We start from the raw sequence: 18,700 nt of genomic DNA, 5'->3' as shown, positions 1-18,700 counted from the left end.
TCACTGATCATAGTGCCTTGCTTAGTAACTCAGTACCTAGTAACTTGCGATTCGCTGATGATATTGCCTTCTTTAGTAAATCAGGGGACCAATTGCAATGCATGCTCACTGACCTGGAGGCAAAGCAGAAGGGTGGGTCTAAAGATTATTAAAACGACCAGCTGAATGGTACAATCCACGTTGGAGGGCGATCCGTACACACGTGCCCACTCGCGATACACTGTGCACACGGTTCGGCAGATTCGGAGCCAATCCCGCGACCATCGGAAATACGAACGACCGAATTGCTATACCGCTCTTGCTCCTCCCACTACCGCCACCGCAGCCAGGAGAAGGAGCACCAGCGGCGAAGCAGTGGCTGGAACCACGAGGTTGAGTACAACATATCGACGACAGAGTCGAGGCCTCATATAAACTTCAGCAACAAAAAGAACACGAACGACAGCAACAACCACAAGAGTGACTGCCTTGCCATTGCGAAATACCCTTACGTGCAGCCACCCTGGAACAAGTAATCTCAGCACACGCGATATTGCGTTGGCGACGTCACTACCCCGACCGAGTCTGATGCGACTGCACCAACCTCTCAGACGAAGCTCACCTTCATCGACCAGCAGCGCCACATCCTACCGGCAATACCTGTAAGTCCACCTCCGTCAGAAATGCCCGACTCTAAGTTCGACGACTTCAGCCAAGGTAGAGCGAAGGCGTCCAACTTTCCCGGCACTGTTGTGACCTCCTGCAGATCGCCACGCCGAGGCACCAACCAACGCCTTCGGGGCGTCTACATAGAAAATGAGAGCGACGGCATGGAAGAGATGCTCATGATCTACAGGTCCAAGAAGAGATGGAAGCAACCTCCTCCGGCGCCTCCTCCAGTCACTAACGTGTCCTCGGATGACTCATGGACTTTCGCTGCAGCTTGGTGGGACGCCAGCAGCAACCGCCGTCGCCACATGCGCGTCAGGCGGTTGCAGACGCAGGCAGGCAACTAGCGTTGCCACGAGTTGCGCCGATTGAACCGCCGCCAGCTAGAAAACTCGGTGGGCCCGAAGGATTTCAAATTCGTGAAGGACTCTACGGAGAGAAGAAAGGCGAAAAACGGCAAGATGAGCTGTTGATTCAGTTGTTGGAAGCCGATTTGAACAGCTCTGGCGCTGCAGTATGATCGAAGTTAAGAAGACGAAGTCGTACCGCTGTCATCATCCACCATATCGTTCGTAGCTGGCGGGCGGCAGTGTGTTGTGAACTGCAAGAACAAGCGCGCCATAACAACACGCACGGGGTGGGAAAACAGGGTTCCAATAATGTTGTTGCACCGAGCAACCGTTGCCGACGGACACGCAGTTCCTTACAACAACAACAACAACAACAACAACAACAACAACAACAACAACAACAACAACAACAACAACAACAACAACAACAACAACAACAACAACAACAACAACAACAACAACAACAACAACAACAACAACAACAACGACAACGACAACGACGACGACGACGACGACGACGACAACAACAACAACAACAACAACAACAACAACAATAATAATAATAATAATAATAATAATAATAATAATAATAATAATAATAATAATCAGCCATTTACTTACCGTGGCCAAGAACAACCATGAGGTATGAGTGCTGACGCACGCACTGCGCACGCATTAAAAAGAAGAAAGGAAAACAGAAGGCCAGGGGAATATAAATAAAAAAAAACTATGAATAAATAATCTCGGAAAAATAATCTTGGAAGGAGAGGACATACTGCAATGCGCAAGGGGAATACAAAAGAAAAAGTAGGAGAAATGTAGTTAAACCATATGTCACAGCAACGCAGAGCTTGGAAAAGAACGATGACAGCGGGTTCTGAAAAATATCGAGGTCATGAAAATAAGCATTCTACAGACTAGTCCGTGGACGGTTCAGTGTTCATGAAGACTGCAAGGAACATGGAAAAGTCTATGTGGATCTTGCGCGCAATACGAAACATGATACAACGGAGGAGTTCGGGACAAGTATAGGATACCGTGCAGGAGCACGATCACGTCGACAGCGAAGTAAGGGAAGTTGCAAAAACGTGCGGCAGGTGTTGTACTTTTCTAACGCAAGAAGGCGAAAGCGTGCTGCAGATTTGGTAATAGATGAAGTTATACAATCATGGTTAGAGTTCTTCGTAGGACACTTTGGTCATGCATTAAGCTGTACAATCGCGGCTACACTTCTTGTAAGAGATAACAAGCCGCAGTGGGAAGTACACGTGTGGCACTACTGCGACCTCCTCACTAAGTCGCAGCGGCAGGCGCTTCTCCCGCAGTGGCTTACTTGCGCGGCCGTCCTCGCGAAACGCAAGAGCTTGCACGCTCCTTCATCGCTTGCCGCCGCTGCTCCGACTGTGACGTCCATGCGCAGAGCGCGCGCGCCTACTTTTCTCCGCAACACCTGGTGCAACAGCAATTATTAACTTAGAATTCGGCAGAAACTTCAGACTGCTTACGTGTAGGAATGCGGAAACATTATACCGTTAGTAGACCACGGAACGTCATCAACGCGTTCATTTTAACACGACAGCATTGATGAGCCAGTGTCGCAGAAAATCCGGCGTCGGCGTTGGACGTTGCTTCGGCAAAAATAATTTTAAACCAAATTCCGAACCACGCATCATCATCATCATCCTGGTTACGCCCACTGCAGGGCAAATGCATCTCCCATATTTCTCCAACTACCCCGGTCATGTGCTAATTGTGGCCATGTTGTCCTTGCAAACTTCTTAATCTCATCCGCCCACCTAACTTTCTGCCGCGCCCTGCTACGCTTCCCTTCCCTTGGAATCCCGTCCGTAACCCTTAATGACCATCGGTTATCTTCCCTCCTCATTGCATGTCCTGCCCATGCCCATTTCTTTTTCTTGATTTCAACTAAGATGTCATTAACTCGCGTTTGTTCCCTCACTTAATATGCTCTTTTCTTATCCCTTAACGTTACACCCATCATTCTTCTTTCCATAGCTCGTTCAATCGTCCGAAATTTAAGTAGAACCCTTTTCGTAAGCCTCCAGGTTTCTGCGCTGTATGTGAGTACTGGTAAGACACAGCTGTACTGCACTTTTCTTTTGAGGGATAATGGCAACCTGCTGTTCATGATCTGAGAATGCCTGTCAAACGCACCCCAGACCATTCTTATTCTTCTGATTATTTCAATCTCATGATCTGGATCAGCGGTCACTACCTGCCCTAAGTTATTCCCTTACCACTTCCAGTGCCTCGCTGCCTATTGTAAATTGCTGTTCTCTGCCGAGAGTGTTAAACATTACTTTAGCTTTCTGCAGAGTAATATTGAGACCCACCCTTCTGCTTTGCCTATCCAGGTTAGTGAGCATGCATTGCAAATGGTCCCCTGAGTTACTAAGCAAGGCAATATCATCACTGAATCGCAAGTTAGTAAGGTATTCTCCATTAACTTTTATCCCCAATTCTTCCCAATCCAGGTCTCGGAGTACCTCCTGTAAGCACGCTGTGAATAGCATTGGAGAGATCGTATCTCCCTGCCTGACGCCTTTCTTTATTGGGATTTTGTTGCTTTCTTTATGGAGGACTACGGTGGCTGTGGAGCCGTTATAGATATCTTTCAGTATTTTTACATACGGCTCGTCTACACCCTGATTCCATAATGCCTGTATGACTGCTGAGGTTTCGACTGAATCAAACGCTTTCTCGTAACCAATGAAAGCGATGTATAAGAATTGGTTATATTCCGCACATTTCTCTATCGCCTGATTGATAAAGTGAGTATGGTCTATTATTGAGTAGCCTTTACGAAATCGTGCCTGCTCCTTTGGTTGACAGAAGTCTAAGGTGTTCCTGATTCTATTTGTGATTACCTTAGTAAATACTTTGCATAGTAAGCTGCGAACCACGCATACCCAACCACGCATACCCAACCACTTCTCTGCCACCAAAGTTACTCATACCTTGTCTTTCCTTCTTTACACCGTCATTCCTCGGAATATTGAGAACGGCAGCCCACAAACAAATGTAACGAGGAAAAAAAAAAAAAGAAACGCCGACAGTGCATGTCCCTTACGCTAGCCCTTCTCAGTCTGAAATATTAAAAGTGCGAAACGTCAACTGAAGATCGACACACGCAAAGGCCGCGTTTCTACCAGAAAGCTCGCCTTCGCGTACAGCGTTCGCAACCAGCGTTTCCCGGTGAACGTTGCGGTTACATAAACTGCAGTTGCCGGGAAGCATGGAAATCAGTCAGGGGTCTTTGAATGCTATCGCGTTCCACTAGCGAAGCTTAAGCGTCCTCCAAATCTTACACACTCGTGACACCTCCTCCGCACCGTCACGTGCCTGCCCAATCACGCACGCACTAGTCAGCGAGATCGCTGCTACGTGACGTGTGCAATCAGGCACGCACTAGGCACACTTTTAGTGAGCAGGACTGTGGAGATTGTTTTTCGGACACTATTTCTTTTACGCATGTCTAGTTGTATCATTCGCAGTTTTTTTACGCTCATGTATGTTGGTGTTGTCTTCTTTGGGGTCGACTCTGGTTTAGATGACTTTCTCTTTTTTTCTGACCAAAAGGACAGGCGGGCCGGGCCGATACTGGAAATAATGCAGCCTGTATAGTGCAGTATGGATAATTTTCTATTATATCGACACTCTAATTACGCTCGCGCCGTTAAGTCTACCGCTCTACATTCTTTTTTCGTTGAGCGCTACATTTTGATAACTTTTGCGACTCGTTACGACACTCCGGAGGCGCGTAAGGGCCGTCTTTTTTTGGCCAAGAGGCTGGATAGATACTGAGCTCCCACGTGCGCCAAAGCTACGGGAAGTCGCCAAGGAAGACCTTATGTTCAAAACACATGCTGCAGTTATTTGAATAAGTTCACGTCTGGTGTGATCCTTTTTAGTGGATGTTTTCCCCCAGAGATCTTATGTGATTTTAAGCATCGCGAAGAGCCTGCACGGATCCTCGCTCAATTCACCCGCCTCGCTCTTTCCGACTCGTGCCTCAGCGACATCACGACCAACCTGGTGGACGACTACGCGTCGCTGGAGGACGGGGCCCGCGTGCAGCTGCTGCTGAGGACCTCGGGCGAGACTCGCCTTAGCGACTTCCTGCTCTGGCAAAGCAGCTACGCGCGCCTCCACTTCGAGTGCAAGAACTTGCCCGAGATCGGCTTCACCGATTACCTGTGGGCGCTGATTGAATATCAGCTGCAACGTCCGCAGCTTCAGGTGAGCCTGTCTTTGTCCACTTTCTAGGATCGCATAAGTGCGCCAGGTGCGCGTATGTTTATGAAGGAGGGCAGTGGAATTTTCAAGTTCTTGATCGTCATTTTCGCTGCTGAGAGCACTCACCGAAGATTCAGGTTGCTTTGTTCGTGAAGCACACTGCCGAGGTATTTATGGTGAGTGCGTAGCATAGGTTATGCCTGGAAAGTTATCCGATGACTTTCGGCCAGAACGGGCAAAGCGCTCTGCATGTTGGAAATCCGCTAATGAGAACACGGGAAGAACAGTCGATGAACAGAACAACAAAATCGCCTCTTATGCTGCCAGAATAAGTATGGACAGCCACTCGTAATCGCTCATTAATATTTTTTTGAAGATATGCACTCACTCGCACTCATGCTCATCAGTGCTCACTCATACTTGCCTTCTGGGCACATAGTTCTTACTTAATATGCTTTCGATGCCGTGGCTGTAAAGTCCAACGAGATAACATGGTGAACAACTTTTATTTGTTCTGGCAGGGTATAACGCAATCGGTCCTAGACGTGGGAACGGTGAGCTTTTTGCCTCAGTGCCGCCTCGCGGGCCTGCTGGACGGCCCAAAACTGCTCGTCAAGGCTGGAGCTGCGCAGGGCGGCGGTCCACCTTGACAGAAGAGTCTCAGTTGTAGTGAATGTCTTATCGCCTATAATCTCTCATAACGTGGGATTTACTGTGGCCGGGGCCAGTCTGCATATGTCGCATATATTTATGGGGCATACCTCTGGGAAGATCCTATTTAACTGTACTGGGTTTGGCTAAGAATTCGTTTGTAGCCGGCGCCTAGCGACTGCTTGCTCCCTGTTAAGCTTGGCGTGAGGTGGTGGAAGGGTTCTTCTGGAGTTAGAGTGCATTGTGGTGATATTGCATCTAGCCATACGGTCTCGCTCAGCCCGTCCGGCCTCACTGTTACCCGAATTAGCGTGGTCAGTCACGTCGCGCTCGAGATTGTGCGCTACCGGTTGGGTGGTGTTTCTCCCTCCGAGGTAATGTTTGCGGGGAATCACGCGAGAGTGCTGTGATCTTTGGGTCTATCTAAATCCTTGATAATGTTGTACGCTGTAGCGGATATCCTGTCTTTGGGGAAGTTAGGATGGCGTACAGTCATTGACGACGATTTGACCTTTTTCGTCGGCTAGGGCTAATGGTGGTTAATGGTGCAGGCGTTTTTGATCTGAGAGTTAAGTGTCTGTGGCTACCACGGAAAAGGCCTGTGGATTTGGATATGCAGCGGTGTCCACGAGCCGTACTTTCTCCCCCTTGTCATAAGAGCACACGAGGGCCGTTGCTCTGCTTTCCTTCGACCTTGGTTGTATGCTGGGTGGACGTTTCTTGGTATATTCTGGACCCGGATGCTGTCACGGACCTGACGCGGGAGCCGAACTTTCGGGCCATGCTGGGCGTGGTAAGTGATCTGTAGTTTGGCGAGGATGCTTCGCCCAGCTTCGGTTGTAGTGAGTCACTCCAGGTGAGATATTCTGTGGGCCTCAGCAATTTCCTCCAGGGTATTGCGCACCGCCTGTTGCAACCGTAACTCCGTACTCGCGGAGATGGGTAGGTCCAGTGCTGCCTTGCAGACTTTGCGTATAAGGGCGTCGATCTTGTTTCGTTTGGCCATGGTCCAGTTGTGGAACCTTGCCACATACGCAATGTGGCTGATCACAAAATAATGTATGAGGCCGAGGATACTTTCCTCCCACATCCCACTTCTTTTGCTCGTGGACCTCCTGGTCAGGCGCATTGCGTTGGACACCTTGGATGTTAATTTCCCGACGGTTTCCCCGTTGACATCATTGGTCTCGATAATCATTCTGCGTACTTTAATCCTGTAACTTTTGGAATGATTGCTCCGTATTGCGTGCGTAGTTCGATTTCTTCGTAGCTTCTCCCGCGGTTGTATCCCTTCGGCGGACGGCCTTTCAGGTTAGGAGGCTATAGGAGCAGCTCGCTTTATTGGGTGAGCAACGGAGCCGCGTATCTTTGAGCTAGTCCTCAACTTTGTTTTTTGATTCTTGTAGTCTTGTTTCTACCTAGCCGTCGCTGCCCTTCGTTGCCCATATCGTGATATCGTCCACGTAGAGGTAGTGCTGCATATCGTCAACTTCTTATAGTTTCTGGGGAAGGCCCAGCATGACGAGGCTGAAGAGCATTGTGGAGATGACAGGTTTTTGGGAAGTCTCTCACTGACCAGCGTCCGCACTTCTATTCTGATGGCGCCCGCCACCAAGGTAGCCTTGCGGTTGGTCAGGAAGTCCCTTACATAATTGTAGAACCTGTCGCCTAGGTTTAGGCTTTGTATCTGGGCGAGGATAGCTGCTTGTTTGACGTTGTCAAAAGCCTTTTCCAGGTTCAGGCCGAGGCGGGCTTTGGTGTTTCTGGTATTGTCGTCTCAGACACGGTGCTTGATCTGGAGCATGGTGTCTCGCATAGACAGGTGAGCCCGGACGGAAGCCGATCATGCTGTGTGGATGGGCTCCGGTGTCTTCAAGGTGATTATTAATGCGGTTGAGGAATGCATGTTCCATCACCTTGCCGACGCATTATGTTAGAGATTTTGGTCGTAGGTTGTTGAGGCTTGTTTGTTTGCCTGGCTTGGGGATAAGGATTACCTTGAATGTCTTACTTTGTGCGGGGATGCTGCCCCAGGTCCAGCATTCTTTAATGTAGCTTGTCAGCTTGGTGATCGAGCTGTCGCTGAGGTTCCTGAGCGTTTTATTGGTTACCTTGTCGGGAACGGGGCTTGACTTCCCGTTGAGGTGGTGTAAGGCTTTCCTGATTTCTACATCACTGAACTCCTCATCTAGCTGAGAATTAACCCTCCCCGTGTAATCGCTGTGGTGGGTCGCAGGGCGTTGAGGGAGGTACTTGTCTCTGAGCGTTTCTGCCACCGCGCGCGTGCCAGCTGTTATCGATTCACTATGGAGGAGTTTCTGGCGAGTATCCTTCTGGTGAGATGTACTTTTGGTGTCATAAAGGAAGTATCTGGGAAGTTTCCACGTCTGGGTATTGTGGGACTGAGTATTTGACTGACTGTCAAAAGCCTTTTCCAGGTTCAGGCCGAGGCGGGCTTTGGTGTTTCTGGTATTGTCGTCTCAGACACGGTGCTTGATCTGGAGCATGGTGTCTCGCATAGACAGGTGAGCCCGGACGGAAGCCGATCATGCTGTGTGGATGGGCTCCGGTGTCTTCAAGGTGATTATTAATGCGGTTGAGGAATGCATGTTCCATCACCTTGCCGACGCATTATGTTAGAGATTTTGGTCGTAGGTTGTTGAGGCTTGTTTGCTTGCCTGGCTTGGGGATAAGGATTACCTTGAATGTCTTACTTTGTGCGGGGATGCTGCCCCAGGTCCAGCATTCTTTAATGTAGCTTGTCAGCTTGGTGATCGAGCTGTCGCTGAGGTTCCTGAGCGTTTTATTGGTTACCTTGTCGGGAACGGGGCTTGACTTCCCGTTGAGGTGGTGTAAGGCTTTCCTGATTTCTACATCACTGAACTCCTCATCTAGCTGAGAATTAACCCTCCCCGTGTAATCGCTGTGGTGGGTCGCAGGGCGTTGAGGGAGGTACTTGTCTCTGAGCGTTTCTGCCACCGCGCGCGTGCCAGCTGTTATCGATTCACTATGGAGGAGTTTCTGGCGAGTATCTTTCTGGTGAGATGTACTTTTGGTGTCATAAAGGAAGTATCTGGGAAGTTTCCACGTCTGGGTATTGTGGGACTGACCATCAGCAGCATTGCAGACTTTGTCCCATTACTGGCGACTGAGAGCCGGACAATGATCCTCTATATTCCTGTTAATTTCGACAGCTTTCTTGCCTAATCTGTGGTTGTGCCGCTGTCCCTTCCATCTGTTATGTATTGATGACAGCCTCAATAAGATGTACGAGCCGGCTGTCGATTTTTTTCCGTTGCTATTTCTGCATCAGAGGGCTGTGCCGCCTCCCACGTGTCAGCGACGAGCTCGGTCATCCATGCCTCTATGTCTGTGATTTGTTCCTGTTCCCTATTAGTCTGTGTTTCCGGAATTTTTCCAATTCTGTCCACACAAACTTCTTCGGCGGTAGAGGGATTCCAGATAGCGAGGGTATTGATACTTCAACAAATGCGTGATTGCTGCCTAGATCATCTGTTGTATTGCGCCACTCGGCGCAATACGGCTCTTTCTACGTTCGTTGTCAAAGATACCTCGGGCGTGGTGTCCCTAAAGACTGACTTTCTCGTTCTGGTCCGGATTCTTGGCGCAGTTATGATTACAAGATCGAGTTCTTGTATGGTTTGCCGTAGCCGTTTCCCTTTGGTCGTATCATAGCCATATCCCCATGTGGTACTAGGAAAACTGAAGTCCCCACCAATTATTATCGGATTTCGGTCCGCAAGGTCCTTAGCTCTCTTGAACAGGGAGAGGAAGCGCTGTCGCCTATTTTCACGGCTGCTTATAGATTAAGGATAAATAGGCTGCCGTGCCTCCTTTGATCGGGGATCATTTCCACTAGAATGTGGCCCATTTTAACGTTTTAACTTCATGGGTTACCACTTCCAATCCCTTCTTTATCAGAGTGTTAAGCTCCCTGTTGTTTGACTGAGGGGGGGGGGGGGGGAGTCATTTCCCGGTACCCGGGGAGCGAAGCGGACGTCGCTACTGTTTTTTTAAGCATTATTATTTCAGGCTTAATTTGCGCGGTTCGAACATATTTTGGAAAACTGACTTTTCTTAACTAAACCTGTGCATTTGCATTGCCAAATGGTGAGATTTTTATTGTTGTGGGTCATGATGGGTAAGTAAATGGGAAAAGAGTGGTTTAGGTGTGCCCAGCGTCGGGTCCCCCATCAAGGCCTCGGCGTGTGGCTGTGGTGCTACATGCAGGTGTTGGCCTAGCATGGGTGTCACACCTGCCTTCCATTCCTCAATATTTGCTACCCTGACGGTTAACACGGTGATGGCAGCATGAACGCTGCCTATTGCCTTTTAAATTTCTATTAGTGTGTCCTTGATTTCGGATCTATCTTGCGCTCCCTTGTGTAATTCTGCGATTTTATTCGCTGTTTTCTTAGTGACAGGTGGTCGGTTGTTCGTATCTGCTCCGACCACTGGCTCGCTAACTGGCTTGTTTGGGACTCTGGTTCAATCTTGTCTAATCTCTTGAATTTCTTTTGCCAGTTGTTGAACGAGTTCCTTAAATCTAGCATTCTCGCGTTACATTTGTAGCAGTGTTTCATTATCACAACTATTTTGGCTGGTAGTGGAGGCACCCGAGACTCTCCGTTTTGCCTCCCCCTTGATCGCATCTGCCCAGTTCACCTTCTCTGTTGCACCATCTTCGCGCGGCCTGGACCTAGATCTTAATCGTCTGCAGTGTTGGTGGTCCGGCTGCGCGACCTGGATCGTCCCCTGGCTCGCCCCCTGGAACATCTCCTGGACCTGTCCCTAGATGTGGACCTGGATTTTGGCCTCTGGGATTTCATGTCTGGGGACCCTTGGGTTAAGTGGATGGTGGTTTCTAGGGTTGCCAGCTCCATCTTCTCTTCCTCTCTTCGCTTCCATCTTCTCCTCCTGATGATATAGGGCGTTTTGAAACGCCCTCGACACATCTTGTGCGCCGTGGAATGCGTGCCCCCGCACATACTGCAGCGCGGAATGCATTGGTGTACTTGATTTGGGTTCCGGGCTCCACTTCCACGACAAATATTGTCGTGGAAGTAGAGCAAACGTCCATTCGGTGTCCCAGTCTTCTATACCGGTGGCTGACATCAGCTGATGGCTTTCTACGATCGTATCCGTCATACGCGTCAACAACTGCGCGTTTGACACTTTAGTAATCAATAAGTACTACTTCATCGTTGAGGTAATCTGGCTTATGACGATTAGTCATTGTACCTTCTTTAATTTGGCCTCGGCCTGAAGCTTTTGTGACGCCGTCGATTACTGGTTGTTCCGCTTTCTTGTAGCCTTTTACGGCACACGAGAAACAGGTTGGCCACCTCGCTTCCCTAGATATACGATATCTTAAAGCACAACTCCTAGGCGCCTGTTCCTGCGTTGAGCGTCGGCGACATTATGCCTAGTAACCGAGCAAACCCGGAGCGCAGCGCTAAGCCTGTTTCACATGCAAGCGAAAATGCTCGCGATTGCTGCCGCCGCGACGCAGAAACCTGTTTCGAGCGGCGGCGGCGACGGCACGAATGGCGGGAGCGGCGAGGTTCGGGCAAGTTGGAATTTCATCGCGGCGGCCGCGCGGCAGCACTGCTTCCGAACCAATGACGGCCCGCTTCGCCACGTGACAGGTGGAGTACTCGTGCGGGAAAGCCTGCGCATAGGACGATGTTTATTTACTTGCTACTTGCTAATTTCAGCTGTGGAGATTTCCACTCTGAATGCCAGGGCGACATCCTGAATTCGCATCCCCGATGCCATGTACCTCGAAGGAAGCGCAGAAGTAAAGCTGGCGTGCACGGATAAGCGATTTATCAATGACAGGCGGCGAACTACCTAGTACTTCAGAGTCATTGCAAGTCTTGCGCGAGACGGTATGGATTCCGTGCAACGAAGGGTTTCGTGAGCTCCTCAAACTTTTGACTTATTATAATACTCCTGAAAACACTCGATGTCGGCGTTCATGAGCAGCGGCATCTCTACATAATATTGCAGAGTAAAGTACTATTTATGTGGAAACACAACCCACCGCGGTGTGGAACTCGGATTCCTCCTTCCGATTCTCCCACATAGGCTTCACCCACGAGCGCCGTGGAACCCGGAGTTCGAGCAAAGCCTTCTTTTTTTTTAAATGACGAGCAAAAGGAGATGCGCGTAGAATCATCATGTGACGCTGTTAGGGTTGGCGTCTGACACCACGTGGCAAAATGAATTTCACCGGACCTTTTATCAGGCCTCGTCGAAATGAGGCGTGACTTCGCCTGCTATTGTGGGCGTCCTGATTCACGTGCAGAAAGAACTTTCTCTCACCGGACCTTTTACCAGGCCTCGTCGAAATGAAGCGTGACTTTCTAATTCGCCATGACCGTGTCGAGTGTGCCTGTCTGCCGGAAGCCCCGCAGTGTACAGCCTCTTTTGTGTGTGTGTGTGTGCGAGTTTAGAGAGGCCCTTTCCTCGAATTGGACCTAGAAGAGAACTTCCACGAACCCGCAAAGCGCAGAAGAGGCGGATAGGCGTCTACAATTCCGGGAGGCGGGACGACTTCTTCCTTCAGCAGGCTCGGTATAACCAGAGGAGAAGGGGTCTTCTTTCCGTGCCGGTCACGTGACATCGACGGAAGCAAGATCCCCCCCACGATTGTAGAGAACCTATTTAAGGGGCTCCGAAATGTACTTTTGATCACTTCATGCTCTTCTCATTTTCTTTCAACAACTTTTGAATAAACCGTGCAAGTTTCGCACTAGAAATCTTCTCGCCCTTGCTTGGTCGCCATGGTCTACCGGATGCCTGCAGCCCGCCGACAATGCCACGCTACCCAATAAGTAACGTCGGTCGAGCTTCGATAGGCAGACGCCGCTACTTCTCGGCAGCAGTACGATACGCTACCCTGGAGTACGCAACAGCGCTCACTTTCGCAATCTCCCTATTAGCGAGGCAGTCGTGCCACACTTCGCACCGTTTGCAAGGTGCATATGTCCATATGTGCATATTATCCGCACCAGCTACGCTACTCGCAGCGTTCTCTTCCAAATATTAACCGTGTGCCTATGTAATCATAATACAATATATTGACACGCGAAATGAAATCATGAAATTTGAGCTACGCTCAAATTTCGCGTTAGGGATTATCGTAATCTTTGGTAATTTTTTTTGTTGTTGGTTACACTTCGCCGGATCTCAAGAGCAAGTTTGATTTCTGACTTGCAAAGTTAAGTAGTCTTTTTTTACAACTGGATTATACACCAAGGGTTATGTATTTTTAGTGTATTTCATAGTCGGCAGTGTGGTCGTTTCGCATAGAAAACAAATCCACTCCTAAAGCATTTCGAGCCGACTGTTCATGACGTGACGTTGAAGCGTTGCAGTCACATTGAGCGCCGCGTCGATGTCATAGATTAGCCTTACCGTTGTTCTAATGAATGCCCTTCCTATTGCAAGCGCTGCCTCCGTGTGGCTGGCAGTTGGCGAATGAGGACGGCAGGTTGCGTTGACTCCGCTCGTCCCAGCGAATCTCTGCATAGGCTCGTCGTCAGTCGGTCCTGTATTTGCTCGGTCGTTGATTAATACAGGTACCGGAATTCACGGCGCCATTTGTTGGAAATACGCGCTGGAGCACACGGTGTTACGACGTCGGATCCTGGAACCTTGCGCTTGGCATGCGACGTTACGATGTGGTGGGCAACCACAGGTGACTTGCCATGGGCGCCATTGACCAAGCGTCCGAGCAGGGACGAGACGTAGCTTTTGCAAAAGCTTTGCACTTGATTTACATGTTGAGTGAGCGAAGGATGAGAGATAAGAGATAGAATGTACATGGCGAGGCCACCTATGTAGCATCGAGGACCTTAGAAAGGTCCCTAGTTCTTTAGGCGGGGAAACCATTGCCATTTCCTCCACAGGAGGTAAGCACCGTTCATTATCGGGTTTGTTTGGGCCATTGTCTTCCAGTGGATTGTAAGGCTACCTTTCGTTCTGCATTGGGTGAGGAAGTCGTTCCGTTGGCGGTTACAACTGGGCTATCCCTTTTCCTCCGGAAAAAGAAAATGTCTGCATGGCGGTCGAGGGAGTTTCTGCCCCGAAGTGTGAGATGCATTTATTCGGAGCTCGAGAAACACATCCAAGGTGGGGCACTTGACCTCACATTACCGCAAAGCAACTTAACTTGAATGGATTATCCCCTTGTTGGTGGCCGGAAGTCTTTTTTCCTTGGTGGTTCCACAAAAACGCAATCGAAACCCACGCAAGGGTGTGGCAATTGATGCCAGCGGGTGGGCACCAGGCCATCAGACGTGAGTGGTGCACAACACTTTCCTTTTGTTGAAGTAGCGAGTCGTAATAGCGGGAAGAACGGGTGTTGAACAAATGCGGCGATTTAGCAGAAATTCCGAATAATGATCATTACGGGCAAGTGGGGATGAAGTTTTGCACTATTGCCAATTTAGCGCTTTTTAGTTTAGTTCTCAATTCGTTAAATCTGCCTACAGTGGCCCGAGTCTTGGCGCATCCCCCATAGTGGATACGAGCCATGTTCCGAAGGTGCATTTTTATCATCATCATCATAATCACCGTCATCATAGTGAACAGTCGTTCAGCTTCGCCAGCTTGTTAGTGAGTACAGGGGCTCTCGTGGTCTGTAAACTTATGATTAATCATTCCGCCATCATGGTAATGTTTTCCATTAAAAATAAACCACACCTTTATTGAGAATGAAAGGGAGAGTATAACTTTCAAACAGCCAGCTGAGCTACTGCCGACTACGCTCACCCTCATAGTGTTACTTCACGTGCGCCAGCCTAAGAGCGATCCCCGAGAGGTATTATGCTGTGTAAGCGTGTGCCTGTAGCATTCTTTATTTTTTCTCTCTTTATTTTCAGGCGGCAAGCCACGCTTCTGGTGCGGCAACCGGCACTTCTGTTGACCGGTCTCTGCGGCAGCGTTCTTTTCTGAAACGTGTCGAAGTCGAGAGAAGTGCCAACCTCGAACGACTCGCACGTCTATGATGGACACCAGCTGATACGACAGGAATAAAGAGGCGCAAACTAGAGTGGTCATTCCTCGAAGTCTGTTCAGGTGCACAATTAAGTGGCTGAGAGCAAGTACTATAGCCAGGACAAACATTGCTGCAAGGACAGAGCAGAACTTTTTTAGGCTTGTAGCGCAGCTCAGAAAGAGCAAAAAAGGAAGTTGGAAGTTAGCGCTCACTCTGTTTTCCGTTCCCTTTCATTACCCCTACCTCCTTCCTTTTTTGCTCTTTCTGAGTTGCGCTACAAGGCTAAAAAATCATGACATACCAACTCGCCCAAACTGCCACGCTTTTGACAGAGCAGAAACCTTGGCAAACAAGCAAGTACTCGCGTTCAAACACACTGGCTGAGAAATAAGTGCGGCAGTCTTACCCCCGTGCTCAGAAATATATCTTAACTTGAAGCCCACGCTTGACTTGAATGAAAGGATGCCTGTTGTGGACGCACCAAAGGAAACGCAATGAGCGTCTTGGGAACCCGAGGCGTCATCCATATCAAGTCAAGCACTGGGCTTCAAGTTAAGATGCATTTCGGAATACGGAAGTTAGGCTATATTTTCAAGTGTCTTCGATGGCCGACTTGAACTGGTGGTGATCCATCATCAAAGCGATGCAGATAGAATGGTCGTTTCAGTCTTGGACAGCACCTAAAAATGACTTACGATATTAAAATAAATGTCGTCATGCTGGCACATAGAGGATTAAGGGGGTTTCGATGGGTGTTGCGTGATGTGCAATATGCAGCTCGAATGAAATCCTTGTTCTGTGCTAAGAAATGCAATAAATCGTGGAAAATGTGCAAGAAATGCAGAATATTGAACCACGAGGGGTGGGTAGATATAGCGACGATGTGAGTGTAGCATCATAGACGTAACAGGATTAACTAGAATAAATGTTTGGGCACGCTCTGGCAATAATTTTAGCATGTTATTGAAATTTAGCTTGCTGATGATCGAATATGCGAGCTTAGACCTGCCAATGCGAGGAGTTGAGGTAAATAGGTAGTACAATGTTCAATAGGTAGTACAATGTAGTACAATGTACAATACAATGTACAATAGGTAGTACAATAGGTAGTACAATGGGCGGCGCGAGTAGCCCAGAACGAGATTCTCCAAATTAGTGATTTGTACAATATACGTGGACGTAGTAAGCTCTCAAGAAATCTGAACACCAATATATTTAATCCACTCATAGAGCGCTGTAAGACAACCGCATATGTATTAAAAAGGAGACTAGTAGCTACAGCGGCATTGAGAGAAACGTTTTGTTAGCATTTAAATACATGATCCAGTCATCCCACTATTCCTCTATTTGAGAGAGATTGTTCTGTAGCATTGAACCACCAGAGGCACCAGATGTACGACTGCACACATTGCAGTCACTGGGAAAGAGCGGGATGTCAGAGTGAACAAAAGGGGTAAGTCGTTTTTGTGGATAAGAATCAGATTCAAAATGAATCCTTAAGGAACATCTTAGAGGGCCATCTTTAGTGCTCGCGGGTCTTTGTGAACACCTCAACAAACACAAGATGGGGAGAGAAGTGGCAGTTTGTGGCAAGAGTAAATTGCTTCAGTCTTCGTGCCAGTCCGTACAGCACCTCTTCCAAAGACTGCCGAAGGACGCGAGGCTGAATGGTGCCATTATATATTTGGCATATTTAGGGTCTGGTGTCAATTCTGAGACAAGATGAGTCCTTGAGCTTCTATAACCACGTTAACAACACAGAAGTGGTGAATAGGTATCGCATTTACTCGATACGCAAGTAAGTTCAAATTGTGGGACGGCTAACAGACGACTCGACAAAGAATAGCAAAGAAGCACCATTCAATGCATTAGCAACTTAAGATTCAGCATTAAATAGCCACAACTGTCACTCAAGGAACAAGCATTAGAGCTGGCAGGGCGCATGGCAGCTATATATATATATATATATATACGCAAAGGCTGGTGGACCAGCCTTTGCGTTTTCACGAGCCGTAACGTCAGTGCAATATACTGTGCTTATTCAACGTACATCGTACTCTTTTTTTCTTCATTTTACTATACCTGGGCCAGCGTGATTTCCTCACGCCATAAGTATACATACATACATATATATATATATATATATATTAGCGGCGCATTCATCCCATGAGATGATTGCCGACGTGAATCCGATTAGGAACATTTCTTGCGATGGGTGTGTAATTTATATGTTTTATATGTTATAATGTTTATTATTATGAACATTGTATCCACATGCCATCCACAAGGACAAAACCTTATAAGCACATGAGCAGACAAATGTTCAGGAATTTTGGACATTGCCCCTTCGGCTATCCGTCTCACTTTACCGCAGCCCACGAACACAACTCAATAGGCAGCATTTTCCACAAATAACATTTAAGGAGGCCGCCAAATTTCAAAAATTTTCTGTTAACAACGTCGAGAGGGCACGATCTTTTATTAACATGCGCATTTACGAGACTTAGTCGTAATGTCTTTGCTGCAGGCACGTGTGGGTGCCTGTTGGATCGCTGTCGCTTTAGTGCATTTCAGGCTGCATATCCCTGAGATAACATTGGCACATCCATTCTGGGAGATGTGCGAAGAATGGCCGCATACCGATGCCGCTTACGCAGTGTCGAAGTTGCCGAAGTTGTCGAAGGTTTCCGTATAAGCGTGATGGTAAGTGGGCCACCGTGCTGTTTGATGTTGATTGTCTTATGATGAGAACCCACCTTTGCTACAAACTGTGTAAGTAAATAGTGGCATAGACGTCACCATCAAAAACATCATCGACAGATTCATCATGGGCATGCATAGCACCTTTCGGAGCAACGTCATCGCTTAGCATCGCTACAAAGACAGCTAGTCGTCTATCGCAGTAGTAGCTGCGATGGCTTTAAAAATGCAAGAGCGCCTCAAGAGAGAAAACACCACCGTGCTGCCACACAAGAGCGCCTCAAGAGAGAAAACACCACCGTGCTGCCACATGGTCCCCAAAATCCAATAGAAGAGCGAATTCGCCGCTTTCGCCATATAACAAAACGTGAGGGGTACGTCGACGTTAAGTCGAGTGAACCTAAAAATACATCATCTATGCCGATGATACTACGACGCAACTCCGACGCAACTTGTGGCCCGATCAACTTGTGGTCGTTTGCAAAACCAATGCGAAATAATGGAGAGGACAAAGGGTAAATTGTGCATGATATACTGATCAGAAATGGTGAAGCTATTACTCGGAATAACATGCGCAGACCGTAGCTATGATAAACTAAGAGTGACAACATGCTAAGAACAAAAAAATAAACATAATGACCGAGTGCTAAGCTCTTTTCACTAAACCGTCAAAATTTAAAAAATAAAATTGAGTGGCCATTGCCTTGGCCCTCCTGAACGACAAACATGCCAGTATCTATTCCCAATATTCGCACATTTGTAGCTTTTTCTTCGTGAAAATCTAATGCCGCACTCACCACCCTGTCTTCGACCTGCAGTTCTTGCGCTTCAGAGAATGCAGGCAAGACCGACGGAACAGCGCTACGGGAAAGCATTGCTTTGAAAGGCACTCCACACAACTTTAGTAAGTCGGCGTTCAACTCTTAATCCTCTGGACGAAAGTGCAGCGAGCACACTATGAGATTTTTCGACTCTTTGCCAACGCGCTGTGGCGGAGGTACGCCACTTAACCACTTGGAACGGATAGGTTCAGTCGTTGGCACACAGTGATAAGTAACGTTGGATT

General features: G+C 48.2%; 1 protein-coding gene across 3 annotated transcripts in view; it reads left to right on the top strand.

Annotated features, from left to right (window-relative positions):
- Positions 1-14,974, top strand: part of LOC126535923 (isoprenyl transferase-like) — a 168,416-nt gene extending 153,442 nt beyond the window's left edge. For all 3 annotated transcript variants that reach the window (XM_072287722.1, XM_055073347.2, XM_055073348.2), the window contains exons 7-8: positions 5,036-5,258; positions 14,819-14,974. In XM_072287722.1, the coding sequence (XP_072143823.1) occupies positions 5,036-5,258; positions 14,819-14,944 (349 nt within the window). In that variant the 3' untranslated portion in view covers positions 14,945-14,974. The remainder of the gene's footprint in view (positions 1-5,035; positions 5,259-14,818) is intronic.
- Positions 14,975-18,700: the final 3,726 nt, after the last annotated feature.

This window comes from Dermacentor andersoni, chromosome 4 (assembly GCF_023375885.2).
Source record: "Dermacentor andersoni chromosome 4, qqDerAnde1_hic_scaffold, whole genome shotgun sequence".
Taxonomy (NCBI): Eukaryota; Metazoa; Arthropoda; class Arachnida; order Ixodida; family Ixodidae; genus Dermacentor; species Dermacentor andersoni.
The sequence above is the reverse complement of the archived record's forward strand: the minus strand, read 5'-3'. Positions and strand labels throughout refer to the sequence as shown.